Here is a 20,666-nt window from a genome sequence, read left to right on the forward strand (position 1 = left end):
GAAAATTCGAACATGAAAATGGGTCAAAATTTCGACCGTCCCTAAAGCGTAATATTTTAATGTAGATTATGGGAGAATTCAACAACGAGCTCAAAAAGGTATGCCACTTCTAAATCGGATTCCGATTACCCGAGTTATGGAAGTTAGAAGTGCAGTTTTGGGACCCCATTCTAAAAGCAACTGGGTTTACGGAAAATTCGAACATGAAAATGGGTCAAAATTTCGATCCTCCCCAAAGCGAAATATTTAAATGTAGATTATTAGAGAATGCGATTCCGAGCTTAGAAAGGTATGCCACTTCTAAATCGGAGGCCGATTACCCGAGTTATGAAAGTTAGAAGTGCAATTTTGGGACCCATTCTAAAAGCAACTGGGTTTACGGAAAATTCGAACATGAAAATGGGTCAAAATTTCGACCGTCCCTAAAGCGTAATATTTAAATGTAGATTATTAGAGAATGCGATTCCGAGCTTAGAAATATATGCCACTTCTAAATCGGAGGCCGATTACCCGAGTTATGAAAGTTAGAAGTGCAATTTTGGGACCCATTCTAAAAGCAACTGGGTTTACAAAAAATTCGAACATGAAAATGGGTCAAAATTTCGACCGTCCCTAAAGCGTAATATTTAAATGTAGATTATTAGAGAATACGATTCCGAGCTTAGAAAGGTATGCCACTTCTAAATCGGATTCCGATTACCCGAGTTATGGAAGTTAGAAGTGCAGTTTTGGGACCCCATTCTAAAAGCAACTGGGTTTACGGAAAATTCGAACATGAAAATGGGTCAAAATTTCGACCGTCCCTAAAGCGTAATATTTTAATGTAGATTATGGGAGAATTCAACAACGAGCTCAAAAAGGTATGCCACTTCTAAATCGGATTCCGATTACCCGAGTTATGGAAGTTAGAAGTGCAGTTTTGGGACCCCATTCTAAAAGCAACTGGGTTTACGGAAAATTCGAACATGAAAATGGGTCAAAATTTCGATCCTGCCTAAAGCATAATATTTTAATTTAGATTGTTAGAGAATTTGACAACTTATTCATAGAGGTATGCCACTTCTTAATCGTTGTCCAATCACTTAAGTTGTAATGTTTGGCAAATCAGATCTTTGTTGCACATAGGCTACTACGGATTGCCTAGTTAGGGTGTCTAAAAAGCTGCGCAGATTTCCCAAATGCAATCCCTTCCGCTTCACGGTTGACACTTAACCGACGCGCAGCCAAAAATTTAATTGAATTCGAAGCGGAAATAGCACCGTTAGGCCTCGATCGGAGCCACAAGACATGCAATTTAATTTGTACGCACTGCGGCGCGCTTCCCAACATCGCCAACATTGACACACTTTGGGTGGTCTTGGCGCGCTGACTTAATTTTGGCAAGCCGGCGAGGGAGAAACCAAGCCAAAAAATAAAAGAAACCAAATCCGAGGGAATGAACCAAAAGTCCAACCGCACTCACGTCCGATTCGAGGCGAGTAATCGATGAGACGTGCGATGGCAGCCCAGGGTACGAGGTGCATGCATGCCACCTGTTGAAAGGGCGCAGTCTTTGGACCTCCGTCTCCGCCTCCGGACGACGCACTGCATCATTTGCAGCTGAAATTTCAATTTCAGCCTTTTGGCAGCATTTCAAAAGAGCGGCTGACTTCGGTCGGTCGTCGAAACTCAAGTAGACGGCGGGCGCCAAGGCGCCAGCTAAAAATTTGCCAGGCGAACGGCATTAAAGTGCGCGAAAATCTCATTTTATTTCTATTTTATTTATTGAGCCATTAGAGAGGGGCGCAGGAGTTTGGCTGTCGGCTCATTCACAGATTAATTTTGGCAATTTATAGCCGGCGAGATAGTTTTTGAGTAACTGCATCATGGACATATTTGCAGCATGGAGTGCGCCGGCCGTGAGTTATGTAACGAGCGGGGAGGGCAATGGGGAGGCGATCGCCAATTTGACTCCCCTGTTGGCGACAGACTAACAGAAATGTCACGATACCCTGGGAAAATGAGCCGTCCAGCGTGAGTTATTGATTGGTTAGGGGGGGTGGATGGGGGATCATGCTAGATTTTTAGCCATTAAAAATATTTCGGGTAGTGCAATAGCTTAAGTAGCTGATTGACGCCAAACATGGAGGGACTTTTACATTTAAGTGGACGATTTAATTACGGTTTTCGATAGTTAAAATTGAAGTACTTCATGGTTTCCTATTTCTTTTACGAAATATTTTGGATTGTCATTAAAAAATATTTATTAATATTTTTCACTAAAAGTATTGTGAAATCAAATTAAAGATCCATAGATAGTTATTAATGTAAGTACATAAATTAAAAAATATATCCAATAACCTCATGCCCTATATAAAATATACTCAATTTTTATACGCGAGTTACTAGACGTATAAGTGTTCTATTATAATACCACTTTAGTTTTAATCTTTTAGGATTTTTGGATGGGATTTTGGATTAGGATTGTGTGTATATTGATTTCGTATCTTTTGTATAACCCAATACAACAATTTTATCTTTGGGACAACCCTTTTTATGTTTAATTTATCTATCTATATGTATATCTGCTCAATGTGAACTGGACAACCATGTTTTAATGACCATATGAGGGGTGACTCACCTGTGCCATTGCTGCCGAACCAGAGGGCGACTAGGTCCTCACTCGGCGGCGTATGGTGGTGGTAGGGATTGCCGTAGAGATAGGGACTCGGATAGTCGAGCAGGACACGGCGCGAGCCGGGCGACGAGGACTCGGCTGGAGGGGTCGAATGGTATAGGAGTAGTAATGGCTGATGGGTTATAGAGTGGCTGTGTTTCTGCGTTCTTACCCTGAGCTAATTGAGCAGCGTATTCGGTGGCCTTCTGCAGATTAATTCGCGGTCGCGGCTTGGCAAGAATTTGCTGCTGCTGCTGCTGCTGCGGTGGCACCCCAGAATTTTGCTGTGGAACTTGTTGTATGGGTTGTTCAGTTGGCGGGGGATTATTTGCAGCCGCGGCTGCTGCTGCCGATGAATCCAGTAGCAATTGTTGAACCTGCAGTATGTCTACGTACTCATCCAATTCCACGGAGGGTTGTTGCTGTTGCGCCGAAGTGGTTGCCTCAGTGGTTGCTGCCGGTGGCGCAGCACTTGCAGCAGTCTGATAATAGCCGAATGTGGGCCCAGAGGCCTGAGCACTTGGCACCGCAATGGGTGGTGCGGGTGGAGGGGCAAACTGCAGGGGATTCCTGCTAAGACCCAGTAGAGGTGTTGTGGGCGTATTCAGGGAGTCCTGCGATGCTGCTGCCGTGGAATTTGCCGTCGACGGAGGCACTAGACTGAGATTTTGGCCAGGTAATCCTCCAGATGCGTTTGTGGCACCTGCTGCTACCGATGATGCTGCGGAACTCGCCGATGGATGCTGTTGTTGGCTGCCTACAATCAGTTCATTCTGACGCCGCATTGTCAGCAACATTTTTGTGGTTTAGCGCTGAGCACGTCGATCGATTCGAAAATAAAACAAAATATTTGGAAAACAAAAAGTTGAAACACAAGCTTATTAACCGAGACTCCATTTGTTTGGTAAGCAATCACTTTTTGGTTAATTTTCAATTTATTGACACATTTTGTCGTACTTTGTTCACGTTTTTGCTGCGGTTAGCTTGATTGATTTGCACTGTGTTTTCTTTAAAAAGATCAAATCAGTCTTTGCCAATTCACTTTGATTGTATTTTCAGTTGATTGAAGTTTCGCAAAAGCTGTAATGTAAGTAAAAATATTTGAATTATTTTGGGTATCATTAAAGAGATAAACTTATTGTTAAATATAAAACTTTATTTTACCTTATTTAAATGTATTTAGTTGGCTTTGTAAATCTTTGTTTCACCCTTTTTGCTTAATTCTATTTGTATAAGTTTTACACCAAAAAACATTCATAAAAATGTTTAGAGTAAATATGCACTACAGTAGATAAACACTCAGATTTTAATAATCACAATATGACACTCAGATCAATAATTTAAAAAGATATCAATATTTAGTCAAAATTGACCGTCAAAAATACACATTTATATAGATCTGATAAATGTTGACCAAAAATATGCCCCATATATTTTCACTTTGCCGTCGGCAATTTAATTATTTAATATTCGATGCTTTTATTTTTGTTGGCTTTACAAAGTCATTTTTCACACTGCTTTTTGGGTTTTTGCTTAATTTTAATAATTATTTTTGATTTCGAAAATGATTTTGATTAATTTGTTTTGGCCAGACGCGCGCGTTGTAGTTATTTCGGCGTCGTTTTCCCTTTTTGTGTTCGATTTATTTTTGCCAAAAAGTTTGCGAGACGAGCCGTTGAGCCGTCGAAACGCTACTGGCGCGAGCGGTGAAAATTGAAAATGAAAATGGGAAACTCGGGCCAGCGGTGAAAGAAATCATGAAAACGGCGGCAAATCGGCTGCGTCGGCGTCGGAAGCATCGGAAAATGCCTGAAAATGTGTGTTTAGCTTTTGGCCATCATCTATTTGCCGCCCGAACGCTGTTGTGCCTCTGTCTGCGTGTAACTTTGATTCCTATTTGCGCTGAAGCATCTGTTGGCCGCACTCTCCTGGCCCCCACACGCTTTTCTCTCTCTCATTTTCTCGCCCAATTTCCCCGGCTACGAGTGTGTGTGTGGGTAGCTGTGCGAGAGTGGAAAGCGGCATTTCCGATTCCGAGCGGAGCAAATGTCAACAATTGTGGGTGGCGAGTGGCTGGGAGCGAGTGCGAGCAACACTGAGCGTCGAAGAGATGGTTTGGGAAGTGGGGAAAATGAAAATGCCCAAGCAATCGCGGGGGAGGAGGCAGGAAAATGTGCCACTGAACTTGCCAAAATCTACGTAATAGTTGTGCATCATTGCATGTGTGTATTTCGCAAACGTAATTCGCTTATCGGCGGTGATAAGCGATTCGATTTTCGGCTTTCACTTTCCATGGCCATTAACGTCATCACAGGGCGTATGAGTAATTTATGGTAATTATTCATACGCCTAGTTGTCTCTGCCGCTTCAATGGAGATTATATGTGGACCCTTTACTATGTTTGTTCTTTAAAAATAGTATTAGAAATTGTTTCAAGATCAAAATTTATTGTATAAGCCAATATGCCCAGATTGATAAGATGATTTAAATAACTTAACAGTGTTATATAATGAATTCAAAACAGTCAGAACACGTCTTATTCAAGAAAGTTTATTTTAATTGCTAAGAAAATTTAATTTGGGATACTACGTTTAAATCAAAATGTTTACTTATCATCAATTATTAGTATCTAATAAATCAAAATATTCTATAGCAACTCACCATCAAATTAAGAATTATTGCTCTGAGCATTACCTAATCGTTTTCCTTCCTAGAAATAAATCTGAAGCATGTGAACTTATCAGATGGCTCTTTAACTTAGTGAACTTCATTTGTTTACCGAAAAGCAAGCCTCCGCTAGCAACCTATCACTTACCAACTGACATTTGGCCAAAATGCTGTGGAATTCCCTGAAATCCAAACACTCGAAGGGCCAAAACACCCGAAAACTTTGGAAGGCCAAAAAAACAGACAACATGCAAAATGCTAAAACGCCCCCGTATCCCCGCAAAATGGCAATTAGAGTTGCACAGGGGAAGCTTCGTCCCTGCGATGACATTTAAAGGTTAAAGGTGGCTAGCATCAATCAAAAAAGCAGCTACGAAAACAAGGGGTCCTTCCCACTCCGTTTGCTCTAGGTGGAAACAAAAGGAAAAGAGCAATAATATTAATAATCACAATGAGAGGACAGCAGCGAGTGGCAGGTGGAAAACAGGAGGCTGGGGGGCTTAGCACATTAAGGTTATCCAAGCCGGACCTGTTGATTGCCCGCCTTTATTTCGTCAAAATGCTCCACTTGTACTTCAATTTCCTAGTGGAAATAATTTCTGGCGTGGGCGTGTAAGAAAATGCTCGACCAGGATGCTAATAGATGCGATTAAACGCCCACATTGTCAGATACTATTGACTGGGAGATGATGATGAAGCGGAGGGCAGGAGCCTAGCTAAAGAGCAGTAGCGGCACTGTGGGCCACGTTTATAAGTTTTATATATTAGAGAAAAAATATCCAAATACATTGGGCTGTGATTAGCAAGACTTTCTATAGAACCTTTAGCCTTCTGTCAATCCTTGAAAATATTAATCATGGAAATTTATAAAAAAAATATTTCCCAATATATGTATAAAGATAAAAAAAAATAAAATCTAAATTCTAATTCTAAGCTTCATTTCAAATATTTTTAACAAGTCCCTTAATTATAGAAAAGGGTTGTTTTGGTGGCTATTTTTAGGTGTATCTAAATTATTTAGATAATTAATAATACTCATAAATTTGGAATACATAGAAGGCGATTATATTTTCCATTTACAGGATTTTACTAATTCGCCCCACTGTGCATGGAAAGCTAGAAGCCACTCGAACTTTCCACCTGACAAGAGCATCGGGAGCGTAGCTACAGGATGCTGGTACTTTGCCCTTTTGCCAAATGCCTGCCTCGTGTGTGGGTTGTCCTGTTGCTGTTGCTCCTGTTGCTCCTTTTGCTCCTTGTTGCCTCCGACGAAAAGTTCCCGGCCATATTCGGATATTATATGAATGAGTGGAAAACGAATTGAGCTTATCAATGAAAAAAGCTCCCGTGCCGCGGGGTCTCAGCTCGAAATTCATTCATGAAACTTCCCGAGTTCTGCCACAGGAACAGGAAGGAGCAACTATGGAAGCTCCCTAGTTATCCGATTGAACCTTGGTATTTGAGGAGTCGTCCTGCTTCCCTTGGCTCCCACTTTTCGGGTTCACTCCAAATGTCAGCTGCGTTTCCATTTCGCCCGCACCATTTCGCTGGGAGCTTTGGCTGGAACCGTTAAGTCGCAGTGTTTAATTAGCCAGGCAGTTTTAACTTGTTGCAGCAAATTTGCGGCTGCCTATTGCCGGTTGACCTTAAGCAAACATGACCCCCGCCCGCACATATGTTTTCGCCCATTTGCAGGAGCATGTGTGCGCGGCTTTTAACCTTTTAATGTGGCAGCGCTAATTGATTTGTTTCAGGCACGTGTCGCGCTCCAGGAGAGAGGAGCCACATCGCGTGGGTCTCGCATGCTAAAGTCTTTTGTTTCTAACTTTCAAAAGTAACCAAACAGGAATATCAATCAAGTCAAAAGGCCTTAACAAAGGATATGTTATGAGGTTGTTCCAGGAAACATATATCTTTCAGCTAAATAATGGCAATAAGCAAGAAAGGTTCTACGTTCATAAGGAAATAAAAAGATATGTCTGCTTTGTTTTTCATTCATATTCAACACACTCTGTTGTTTAAAAATTGTCTTAATCTATTTTATTTAATTTTCTCTTAGTTTGAAAAAAGTTAAATTTTTTATCTGGAAGATTCTATGGTTTCGCTGAAAAAAAACCCGGTTTGTTCCGAATTCCAAATGGAGTATATCTGCGAATGGTTTTTGGCAAGAAGTGCTATAAAGATTTTAAAGGTTGAGTGGATGTTTTTCCTCCTAAGTGATCTCATTCTTTTGATAAAGATTCAACGGAGAAAATACCAAATACCAAGAATTAACAATTCGCTTTTAAGACATTATATGGTCTTTACTGGTATACCAATAAAATTATTATGTTTTACAAATATCAGCACCAGGAATTTATAGATATATAAGAAATAAAGACAATATGGTAGCTATAAATTTGAGCGGGGTCCAATTTCCCCGGCATTCGTATACGAGAAAGCTTAATTTTCGCCCCAATTAAAGGCCATTAGAGGCCATAACCAACGAGCTTCTTCGAGCGGAGCACTCCCCGCCCATCCGTGACCATTAATATACTTGTTTAGATGTCGATGGTGGAAGCCCGGCTACTTACCAGCCATAAAAAGGCAATCAGATGTCGTCGATTCAGAACCGAGCCGGCGACAACAGAGCACGCAAGCCAGTCACAAAGCTAGTCCAAGGAATCAAGATTTGGGCGCGTAAATAGGCAGGATCGCTGGATCGCTGGATCTGCTCTTTCCTCAGGAGTTTGCCGGTCGGAAAAGGGTAGCCGGGGGGAGGCGGGTATCGCGACTGCGTTTGTAATTAATTACGAGGCGGGCCAAAAGGCGAACGCACGCGCGACTTGCAACCAGCAGCACTGCAAACTGCAACTGCAACTGCAACTTCAGATGGCCGAGGAGCGATAAGATCCGGCTAGAGAACGTGGCCAAGTCAAAGAAAGCGACCGAGCTACTGCGATTACGCGAAAGATATATCCACTGGCGGTGTAATCGCGATCTTTTCGGGCTCTGGCGAAACTCGTTCCCGGCTTCTTCTGCGCAGATTATGCAATTTTGATTTGAAACACGCAATTTGATGGGCTGGCCAAGATATTGGCCCGGCTATGGGCTATCTTTCGGCTTAATTCGCTTAACGATCTCATGCACAGGGCGCGTAAATCGGTGCCACTCGATGCCCTCTCCCTTTCGGTTTCGGATTTACTGTGCCAACTTATTAGACGATAATTTCCTTCCGGTTGCGATCCGTTCTTTGCGATTCCACTCGTCGTCCGACTGTCAGCGGTGTGGAAAAATACGGTTTGCTTCGCTTTGCAGCGCTGCCTTGACTGTCTTGCCTCGGCTCCACTGTATCCGTATGATGTATCTGTATCCGTGAATGTATCTTTGGCACTGCAGAGTGTGAGTGCGGCAGTCGTGGGCCGATCATCGCCTTACTTAGAGATCTGTCGCCCAGTCGAGACGCCTCGTCTTAGTGCTGTTGTTGTCACTGCCGTGTGTGGGCAGAACTGTACATGCGAGCGGGCAAAGATAGCCGTCCCCGTCGCACACACGGCCGGAGGATTGCCGGTGGGGCAAGCCAGCAACAAACAGCGCACAACGAACAACGAACAACCAACACCGAACAACAAACAGCAAACACCACAAGCCACACACGCAACCCCCGCAACGCCTCACAAAGTGCTTTTCGCTCTCGCCGAGCTTCTATCGCCCATAAGGCTCTAACACCTTTGGACTGCTCTTAAGCCGTTTTCCTACACTTGAAAGAAATTTGGCAACTAAAGTCCTTGGATTGTAAGGCTGGAAACATCAAGAACAAACACCAACACTCAAAGATGTTGAGTTTAATATCTGGTTATAAATGTAGTTAGTCAACAGTTTTTAAAATGCAGTTTACCCTTACCAGTTTTTTGCCTTTCAATAGAAATCCCTGGACATTTGCGTCATTTTATGATTTCTTGAGAATTTTCATAGCCAAAAAATGCTGCAATGCTGTACGTTTTTCCTAGTAATTTTCGTTTCCCTGAAGGGTTTTATGATGAGTTTATTTAGTTGATGTTTAAAAAGCTGTATTTAAAAAATAATCCCTTTTTACTGCAATATGTACATTGTACCCTTGTTACACTTGTGGCACTTTCATTCTAAAATACTTTATTTGAATATACTGATGAACTCATACTTTGTAATGTAAAATTTCCATATTGGAATATTATACACCAAAAACCTAAAATTTTTCTGTGTGTATGAGAGCGTGCCAAGTTCTAGTAGTGTGAGTGGTTGTGTGGGCTTTTCCTCAGTCGAAAAGCCCACACACCCAGTTAAGAGCAAGACTGCTGATCTCAACCCTCTCCGGAGATGGCGACACCTCGCAGCCTTTTCCTGCGAAAAACCCTTTCTGCAGGATACTTGTGGCACTTGCGTCATTCGTTGCACTTGTGCAAACATCATTTCGTCACGCATTTCTGCAGATGCAGTGATTTGCGAGGGTTTTCCCGGAATCGGGGGCTATCAAAATTTAGTTATCAGTCCTGAAAGCTTGTGCTGGAAAGCTGGGCGGCTAAAAATAACGCCAACGAAAGCTAGCCTGCCGAAAAAAAGCTTGGCTCCCCTTAGGAAAAGCTCTGCCAATACAGGGCACCCACATAGATACACACCCACACAGATGCCAGCACCGGGGGGTCGCGTGGGTGGTTTCATTGATAAATTCGTGTCTTCACCTCTCGCTCTTGCGGCTGACTGCAAATTGAATTGCAAAACACTGCAGCTGTGCGAGCAGACAGAGACAGCAGCATAGAAAGGGTGTGCAGGTGGAGAAAGGGTACGAGAGAGAGACGGAGCTAGGGGGCGAGAAAGAGACGGGGACAGCGCCTCTTTGCACTGCTCCACTTTAAATGATGTGGGTGTGGATCAAGCTCGGCATTAGATTGTGAATGAAAGCCCAAAAAGAGACAGCGAATCGCGCCGCGAAAGAGACAGAGCACCCAGTTGAAAACGCCCACTAAGCTCCACTCACACAATCACATTTGAATACTTTGACTTCTAATCATATTCATATTTTACCCCCGGCCCCATTCGAAACCCGACTTCATTCATTCACAAAATGTTTATATATGGAAACTTGGCAATTAGTTCAAGTGTCTTACACTGAGCGAAACCCAAGCCCCCCCGTCAAATTAATTATACTTAGCCGATTCGCCCACATGGCCATTTGACATTTGTACTCTTATTAACTGTTATTGCTCATTCAGAACGAGACACACAGAACGGCAATAACAAAGCCAGCACAATTAGCTGGCACCTTATAGAGCTTATACTTTGTCAGGGGAAATAAATTTAAGAAATAGCATTATATGAGGAGAACAATGGTGACCCAAATACTGCCAAAATACCAAAATGGCATAAGGAGATTACCAAAAAAATTTGTATTAGAACGAAATATTGCTGGTTAATACTTTTAAGACCAATATTACAGTAATAAGATCTGGCTAAAATCCCTTAACGTTTATATTTTAAAAAGAAAGAAATAAAAGTAATCCCAAAATACATCTTAACTTCAAAGAGACTTGTAAACAGACTTACATAACTGAAGTTTAAGCTTTTACTGTCTTAATAATTTTCTTCAAGTTTAATTGATTGATTATCATTTAATAACTTCTTGAATTCCCATCAACATCATCTTCATTGGCGCTTGATTGACCATGTTAAGTCCTTCGCAGCAACTGACGCTGGCTTCCGTTTTTAACACCATTTAATGAATTAATGACAGACTCTTCAGATCCACAGACCCCGCGAATTGAAGGAATACCTTAGGGCCATGCAGACAACGACATCGCCGTCTGTGACTGCCGTTGTCGACTGGATTGGATGGCTGAGAAGGGGCTGCTCATTAAAAGGCAACTCCTCTGCCATTTGGCTGTCAGTCACTCATTCAGTCATTCACTTATTCATTCATTCATTCGCCTGGCAGACAATTTACAAAACGCGTTCCATTCATTAGCATTCGCAGTTGTAGTCGTAGCTGTTGCTTACCTGATGGCTACCCTGGACAACTCCTTTGACTGCATTTCTCACTTGTATTTAGTTAGTTTTGACCAGGCGCTGTTAACAAAGTGTTTAGTTTTAATTGAATTGCGTTTAAAATTAGTCACAAACGCCCACGGATGTGCTTTCCTTGCTTTTTCTATACTTGTAAGGGCCTTTCAACCATAATTTGCTTGGAATTTGGAAAAAATCTTACCAAAATGAATTTGGAAAGGTAATAATAATAATTTTGCTGGGGTCTTAAAAGAACGTACTAATATTTAAATATTTAGTACTAAGTTTTCTTCTGCCAAAATAAATTTGGAAGCCTTATAATTATATTTTTCTTGGGTAAAAGCAAAGTCACTCCCAAAAGTCTCATCTGCATTCGTGGTATCCACTTACCAAATCATGCTGGTGGTCCCCGATAATTTAATAGCCCAGAAAATTTCCTTTTCCAAGTCGTAAATTTTCGAAAAACATTTCAATTGGACTGCGGTCTGTGTGTGGCTCTGCGGCATTTGTTTTCATCATCATCAATATCGTCAACATCTTTTGGGTCTAGATACGTATGCATCCAATAAGTGGATATATAAGGTGACACTTTTATTTCGATCGGATTTGCTTGCATTCATGTTGATTTACGATAACGCGTTCCATTCATTTTATGCAAATTTCATTGGTTGAAAATTTATTAGAAATATGTTTCGTTTCTTTGGTGGTCATATTTTCTGGGCATTTTCTGAATTTATATTGTTTTATTGGGCCCGCCACACAGGTTGAGTGTCTAGGGTTACCTCTTCTAACCCGGCGGCCTATATCTCTGCCATCGTCGAGCATCTCTCATAATAATCATAAGCCAGGCATCTTGGATTAACAGCTTATAATTCTTCAATTAATAAATGTGACACTGCCGTGCCTTGGCCACATAAATCTCCAAGCTGACAGAGTCGAGAGCTGTAAAAAATTTCTATCAATTTTTCAGGGCAACCAAAATTTGCAATTTCAATTAGTGCAACGCCCTTAATATCATTCCAGCTTCGCTAGGGAACTATGCCACATAAATCATAACCAACACGGATCTCAGTCTTTGCGCCTGGCGTCAACTTGCTCAGCTCACTTCCTGTGGACCACAAAAAATCTCGAAAAAAATGCGAAAATTTAAATAAATAAATTGAGTTACCACCTCGAAATGCGCTTGTCAACAAGTTGAGCCTGGCTTTTGGTCTGTGGTGTAAAAGTAATTGCCAGTTGGGGGCCAATTACGAAAATTTCACCATTACCTCAATTGTTGGTTCTATGCAAATGGCTATTCCCCCGGCATTTATGCCATAGTTCTGCGGTTATCCCATGTCTTTGTATGGATGATTGCCCCTACGATTTCTCTATTAGCCATAACCAGGGTAAATAGGCAATTGACTTGAAATTGGCAATTATTTTTTGTCTGTTTCGGAGACAGGCAAAAAGTTAAATGGTAAATAGAGAGGCCCCAGACAAACGTCCACATGTGCGCCCCCTTTGAGCCTCTGACTTTGCCTTCAGCCCCGTGAAAAGCCCAAGCGCATTATGAATGAATAATGTATGAATGAAAATTGCATGCACGTGCCCTCGAGCTATAAAATGTTGCACTCTTCGCCGTTTTGGCTGCCGAAGTCTGTGCAGATGAAGAACTTTGGTGGAATTGAAATCGGAAAATTGTATGCCAGAGATTTTTGCTTAGGAGTTGAGCTTATAGCATAGATCTGATCTATACTTCAGAAATAATTGTAAAAAAATATATAGTTTTATATCGAATATCTATACGATTGTTAAAAGCCTTATTTAACTTTCTTTTTAAGTAGAAGACTTTAAATATATAAAATTTCCTATGCCTGATTAGAAACGGCGGCTCATTCGAGCCTCGAGGAGAGTTCGTCAAGTTCGTCACCTAAGTCTTTTGTTTCGCAGCGCCTGCGTTGATGTCTTCATTAGCGACGTCCAGCGATAAGCGTGTTTAATGCTGGAATTTGTTTTTAATAACCCGGGCGAAGGCTTTTAATTAATTGAGTGGCAGAGGCAAAGCCTTTTGTCACAGAAACTCATCGGCGGTAGCCAGGCGATTTAAATGCAAATCTGAGCTGCCTGTGAGTGCATCGGATCGTTTGGTCCCCTGAAGATATTCAATTTGGGCACTTTGCTGCTTCTTAAGCATTGTTAGACGCAGTTATTAAATTTGACAGTTTACAGTTGGCGATGGCTTTGATGCCGGACCGCCGCGGCTACTAAATTACTTCGATTTGGAGCATTATCAGCCGCGTGTTTGATTTTCTGGTGCAGCGACGGCAGCAGATGAAAGGCGGCCTGCCGGGGGAAAAGCGGCAGGGAAAAGCGATTTCAATTAGCATTTTGATGGCTCTACAAATGAGCGGACAGAACAAAAATCGCCGCCATTGATAGGCCATTGATAGCACATCATAAAGCAGGCGATCATTTGTCGATCGATCCGCCGTTCAGCTGCTTCATTACACTCTGGAAAATTTAAATAGATGACATTTCCAATGAAGTGTGTTTTTATGTATTCAATAGTTTAGTTCAAAGATTTTTTTAACAATTTTTAAAACTTAAAAATAATACATTTGCTTATGATAACAATATCAATATACTTTTACGAGCATAGAATGGTCCATTTTTATACCTTAAAACTCGTGTAATAAGTCTAATTGCTTGTTATTTTTAAATAATCTTTTTTTTATGATATTCCTATTGCTAATATTTTTGTTTCGTGCAAATGCTGCTTTCATGGGAGAGACGTTGGCTTGGGGTTGAGTCGCTCACATTATTAAATCATTTGGAATTTATGATACGTCACGCGATTTTCGAAAGACACCAGCCATCAGAGTGGCCTCCAACTGAGCCAGCTATGACAATCTTCGGGGTAATTAAGTTTTTGCCAAGTGACAAATTAATCGAACCGCGGCAATTGCCGCAATGACCGTCTGGGTCCGGTCCGCCTGGCATTAATCAATGAGATGTCAATTCAACTGCAACACGAGGATGCAATTTTACTATATATATGTTTCTAGTTTCGTTACCTTCTTTTTTGTGACCATTTTTTGGCTGAAAACAAATGACAGGTTCGAACAAGCATTCAACGAACCAGCCGACAAGATGTCAAGTTTTCGGTTTGGCAATAAAATTGTAAGCATTTATCTTGTAGTTCGTTGGCGTCGTTGTTCGCCAGTGTCTCCGGGGTCTTTGTATTGTGCGTAGACCCAAAATAGGGACTTACTTTTCTCTTTTTGCATTACAAAAGTATAGAGTTACCGAACGATTTGTCAACGTTTAGCTAGTTATGCGCCAAAGGGGAGACACTGGCACCGGATCCAAACATTTTGTTAGCTCGTTAAGATTTGTTGACACTCGTGTTAATGTTTTGTGTTATTTTCGTTTGTATTTTTTCTTGGCTCGCTGGCGATGCAAATCAACTGGGCAGACCACCTGGAAAGCCAGTTCATGGCTGGAGCTTCGTGGAAGAATAGCAATCGATTGGGTATTCTATGGCAGGAAATAATAAATTTACTAGAAATAATGTCAACACTTAATGGTCTTTGTTAATAAAGCTAAAAGTGGTTGATATTGACATGAATAAAATACTTACTAGTTATGATACTTTTTTATCAATATATATTCTTCAAAAATCTATATTATTTAAGAGAGCTTAACCTTTTAATTAATTTTCATAGTAGATCCCATAATTGATCACCGATCATTACAAGCTCTAATTTCACCTTAACCGTGGAGCAACAGCCACTGCATTTTAACCAGCCAAAGACCATATCAAACGCAGGCCGCACCGTCTTATCGCCGTATTTATGTTCCGGGCGATCCGACTTATCCGACACAGTACACCACTTAAGGGTCCACGGCGTTTTGGGACCTTTTATGTTTAATTTAATTATGGTAAAATCATTGGGTGACCGTCCGCTGCCTTTCGTTTAATTTGATTCGATTCGATTTCATTAACAACGCCTGTTCTCCACGTAACTCCGCAAATCCACATAGTTATGGCTCCGAACGAATTGGGTCTAAAAGTCGAAAAATCCTACGGATCGTGTTCCAATTTCACCGGGAAATTCGATACACTTGGCACAGGTTGTAGAGCTCTTTTGGATAGCATGACGAATTGTTTGGCCCAGTGTCATGTTAAATAAAATTGATAGAGAAATTAGGCAAAAAGCTGGTGTGTCTTGGAGTGCGGAGCCGCCTCTTAATTGGGTCGCATTAGTTTGGGGCCTTAAGTGGTGCATTTGTCAGCGGGGCTGAGATGCCCCCGTGTGCGGCGGCCCCTGCAATTAGTCAATTAATGAAAAACCCATAAATATGCGGCCAACATTCGTCGATAGCCAAAAGAAAAAAGGTCCGAAATGGCAACTGCAACGGTCAGTTGGTCAGCTGGTCGATCTCTGGTCTCCGCTGGCCATAAATTAATAGTCCATTATTTCTAAATTTTTGTCCACTTCAAACTGTCGTCGCCGAGTCGCCCAGAGCCAACCGACTGCCCTCGTTTGCATTTTAATCTCCCGATGAGGCGATGGGGGCCACAAATTAGTCCAGACCCGACTTTGTGTTGACTTGCCAGTGCGGCCAATAATTTAGAGCGACCGAAGCGATCGGCTCACGTAATGCTCGGAAAACGAAAGCAAAAGTACGCCTTTTTTCCACCCAGCCATATATTTTTTCGGGGAGAAAAGTTATGTGAATCATGCGCATGGCTGCACATTTTTCAAAATTGCTTAATTTCCTTCGCGTGCAAGTACGCATGGGCCAGAAAATCGAGGGATGGCTAGTCTACGAGATATAAAGGACATTGGAATGGCTTTATAAAGAAGACTGAATATATATATAATAGAATAAAAAAAGAAGAGAGTAGAAGAATATAAGGATGTGGACGGAGCAGATATATATTTATGTATCCATAAGATTCACGTTTTACATTATTTTAATTAAGAATTTTAAAGGACCCGAATTTTAAAGAATATTAGAATGAGAAAATAAACAAAACAGAAATTCGGGGAAGAAAATGAATTAGAGGTGGATATAAGATGGAGATGAATGTAACAATCCCACTTAGCTCTTGAAATGTTTTATATTTTTTATTTAACATACCCAAAAGCACTTTTAACGTGCCAGCCCTGAAGTCAGATGGCCAAAACCCAAGCCAAATCATGAGCCACAGTCAAACTTCAGCACGTTTTCTGCCAGTTTGCCAATAGTTAGGAAGTTCGGCGATCGGAGATCGGGGGACCTGAGCTGGGCACTCGTCGGCAAAGAGCTTTGGGCACTTTGCGAACTCATTTTCCGACTCAATCAAATCAAATAATTTATGCCTCGCGAAATTAACTGGCCAAGTGAGTGGAGGTCATGCCACATGTGAGGAGAGACCAAGAAGTCGGAGTCTCGGGGCCCAGAGCACAGTTAAATCTCTTGGCCGGCCATAAAGTGTGTTGATTTTTCCATTTGCCAGACCCTAAAGCGCTGCAATGCGAAATAAATAAATGTTTGGCGTAGAGGAGGCCTCTTGGAAAATTGCCTGCGAACGGGGAGTGTTTGAGAATGAAAATTTGCGTTGGGCTTCAGTGCGTCTTGTTTATTTACAATATAAAAAAAATATTAAAAAAATGTTTTATATATACAATTTGATATTCCAGCAGTGCTCTACTCGAAATCGAACTCGAAGCCATCCTCCTGGTACTCGTATTCAGTGCTGTCGCAGGTGACCTGGACGTACTTGTTGCACTGCCAGTGGTAGTACTCCTCGGGTGTGAAGTTGCCCCACATCATATCGCTGAAGACCTGCAGGGGTCTGGGGTTCCGCTCCTGATTTCGAATGTTCACCAGCTTGTTCAGCTTCTCCCAGTTGCTGTGGTAGCTGTTCAGGGCCAAGTGCTCGAGATTCACACACTCGGTGACCAGTTCCAAGAGCTGATTCTCCCTCACAATCTCCCAGCCACTGAAGCTGAGCACCTCCATCTGGCGGCAGGGCAAGTGCTGGCGATCCAGGAAGAAGTCGTTGTGGCACCAGTTCTCGCAGATCACCTTCCTCAGCTTGGGCAGCTCCAGGAGCAGACTATGCTGCCAACGGGCTGGCAGTTGCACCACCTCATTGTTGAGGGCTATCCGGGTGATCCTGTCGCTCTTGGCCACCACAATCTGCTGGAAGATGGTCTCCTTATCGGCATTCAATTGCCGCGAGTCGTCGAATCGCACGGATAGTTTCTGCAGCTTGGGCAGCTGCAGAACCTCCGATAACATGCCCTCCACGGTGCTCAGGTTGATTTTCAGCACTTCCAGATTGGGCAATTTAATCTCTGTCAGCCTGACGCAACTGTCAAACTGATCGGTGATGTCCAGGACCCTTAGTTGGGTCATATTCAGGCAGATCTCCTGCATCCAGCGGCTATCCAGGGGCACCGAGTGGTACAGCGAGTTGAAGATCAGCTCCTCCAGCTTCCTGAAGCCACGCATGTACAAGCCAGATAGGTTCATGCAGGTCATCAGTCGCTTGAGATTGGGCAGCATCACTGTCAAATCCCGAATATCCTCATCGACCACTGTATTGGGATTCCCCGCCAGAATGCAAGTGTCCACCTTGGGAAACCTGGTGATGTTGATGTCGCACAGATGCGTGATGTAATCGTAGAATTCGGAAAAGGGGCCAACGCCATCGTGCACATGCAGATCGGTGAAGCTGCCGGCCATGTGTTCCATGAAGAACACATAGTCCTCGATGTCTAGGAGTCCCAGGAAGGGGGTGTTAGGTCCCACTACAAGGTGCAGTCGTCGCTGCCAGAACTTGAGGATCTGGGGCATGAACTGCGGATAGGCCCGGGCCATCCTAACCTGATCGCTCAGGTTCTCGATCTCCTCGAAGATCTGCTCGAAGAATATGATGTGCAGGTTGTCTATGTAGTTGGGCTCCAATTCCTCCATGGGCTGACAGGTATCTTGCTGCTTTTGTTCCAAAGCCTCCTTGTAGAACTCGGTATTATGCATTTGAGACATGCTTGTATTTGGTTAATAATTTTTAGCTCTTTAAGATGTGATGCTTCCTTGAAGGCTGCCTTTGGTTGAATGTGCTCTTGGTGTGAAGCACCTAGGTTTTTATGCAAATTTAGGTAGTTGATTAAGGAGTGATAGGTAGTGCAGCGGGATTACCTGTGCTTATCCTTATCTCTGGCCCACCGATAGTTGCGAAACGGTTTCCACCGCAGGCTAATCCTTTGCAGCAGCTGCGACCTCAGCTTTCGTTGGTGGTTACCTGTAGTTAGTAGTACCTGATCTGGAGGATCGTGCCGTGATTTGCCGGTCCTCATAAATCGCCCCTCGTATGTATAGCGACTGCAATTTGTAAGCCTGTGTTGCAGGAAAACCCTATCTGTACAGTTATCGCAGAGCGAGTCGCTAGTTTGCATATTACACGAGCACAGACGTGTTCCCCAAGCCACCTCCTCGACTCCCTGCCTCCGGTGGCGAATCTTTGCCGGATGCGTTGGACAAAACGTGGCGAGCATTTGGCTCGTCTCGGCTTCTAGGAAATGCTAACACAACTCTCGCACAGCAATAGTAGAAAAGAACAGTCCCATGGATTCTTGGGGACTCCGCTGGGTTCTGTGAGCTTCAACGATCTAATAATCAAAGCAGTGTGTTTTTGTCTGGCAGCTTAGCGAGCGATTAGAGGCATCACAATTGGGTTCAGAGCGATGGGGAATACACTGGAAAATATAATATCTAGGTGGGATAACTAGATATACGAGGGTGTATTTGTAAAAGATTTCAAAAACATATAATCTAATGAGGACTTTAAATATTATCACATTTAACAATTTTCTTATAACGTGAATCAATGTCTCCTCCACTGTAACTTTAGAAACGAATTGTAAGATACATATACCCCACATTTCAACGGAATTTTTAAGCTTTCAAGCAAAGCTCCTAAGTAATTTCTTTGAGTGCCCCAGAAGGTTCACACCGTTTCTTGGCCAAACTCGTACAGTTTCCTCCGCTTCTCATTGATAACTCTCGGATACCCCGTTGTTGTCAATTGTCGTGGCGATGCCCATTGTCAGGGACTAATGGCATTGTTGTCAGCCCTGTGTGTGCCTATGGCCTGTCAAAGCATTAAACCCAGGAACTCACAATGCTGACAATCTTGACCGGGGCGGCAAAGGCAACTTAATGTTTATATAATGCACATTTATGTTTTGGCCTGGCTGGTGAAAATATTTTCGTTTGTTCATATTTTTCAACAAGTTGTTTGGTACACCTCAAAGCCTTGTATATTCATAAATTCTCAGCCTCTTTGATTTGGGAAAACGTTGCTTCACACGAGACTTGAGGGAAAAACGAGTTGGGGTTCGGGGCATATGTATCTCTGATGCAAATGCACTTGTCTCCGTTTTTTCGGCTATAATATTTTTTTGGTTGTTATTTGACTGTCTTATCTGAGATCAGTGTCGATCAAGGCAGCAGACGAATTGTGAAACATGACATACGGAGTATGAGTATGTCTTTGGGGAGGGACTCGAGACTGTTTTAATAATTTTGACGTAATCACATCACAACAATCTACCGTGGACTTGGAGTCTCTTGGCCTTTTGACTTTGTATGGCTCTGGCTCCCAAGTGGACAGTTCTTTTAGCCTCGATCTCGATCTCCGCCTGATTTGTTCATTTAAATGAATTACAATATTTTATCTTTACACAGAGATCGTTGGAGCTTAAAATGTTGACTCTCTCTCTCCCAGGTTACTTACAGGTAAAGGAACTTTCCAAGCAGCTGCCTGAAATTCCAATGGCCATAAAAACCGGGCAAACACAAAAGGATCAGGCGCGAAAACAGCAGCTGCCGGTGGTAAATCAGGTAAAGCCTTTTGGCCAAATTACTTCACACCTCCGAGCCGACAAGCCAACACGATCGGTAGCCGCCAGCGAAAAAAGGTAAGTGCACGTTTTTTAATTCATTTGTTCTAAAACTTAATCAGCCGCCGCGAAAAGAGGAAGACTGCGTTTTTGGGCAGAGACAAGAAGTCGTGATTGCGCAACTCATAACTCACACAGGCCAACTTGAACTTGGCTGCCTTTATTTTTTACTTTTTTCGCCATCTGCTTACATTGTTTAATTAAAAACGAGGCTGTTGTTGCTGCCGCTGCTGCTGCTGTTGCTGCTGGGGAAGTTGCAACACGTACCACGATGATGACAACAACTGCGGCAGCAACTGCAACACTGGCAACTGCAACATCAAGACACACTCTTCAGCTGAAGGGGCAACACTTCAAGTGGCTCAAAAGGACGACACGTTTTGGCT

General features: G+C 42.5%; 2 protein-coding genes across 2 annotated transcripts in view; both read right to left on the reverse strand.

The window, feature by feature from the left end:
- Window positions 1-3,887, reverse strand: part of LOC108024793 (AF4/FMR2 family member lilli) — a 42,142-nt gene extending 38,255 nt beyond the window's left edge. The window contains exons 1-2 of the mRNA XM_050888765.1: window positions 3,821-3,887; window positions 2,829-3,736 (exon numbers count right to left, since the gene is read on the reverse strand). Coding sequence (XP_050744722.1) covers window positions 2,829-3,453 — 625 coding nt within the window. The 5' untranslated portion in view covers window positions 3,454-3,736; window positions 3,821-3,887. The remainder of the gene's footprint in view (window positions 1-2,828; window positions 3,737-3,820) is intronic.
- Window positions 3,888-16,946: 13,059 nt separating this feature from the next.
- Window positions 16,947-18,422, reverse strand: LOC108023521 (uncharacterized). Its single transcript, XM_017093078.3, has one exon. It carries the CDS (start codon window positions 18,362-18,364, stop codon window positions 17,018-17,020), a length of 1,347 nt encoding a protein of 448 aa, XP_016948567.1. The 5' UTR covers window positions 18,365-18,422; the 3' UTR covers window positions 16,947-17,017.
- Window positions 18,423-20,666: the final 2,244 nt, after the last annotated feature.

Source organism: Drosophila biarmipes, chromosome 3R, assembly GCF_025231255.1.
Source record: "Drosophila biarmipes strain raj3 chromosome 3R, RU_DBia_V1.1, whole genome shotgun sequence".
NCBI classification, from domain to species: domain Eukaryota; kingdom Metazoa; phylum Arthropoda; class Insecta; order Diptera; family Drosophilidae; genus Drosophila; species Drosophila biarmipes.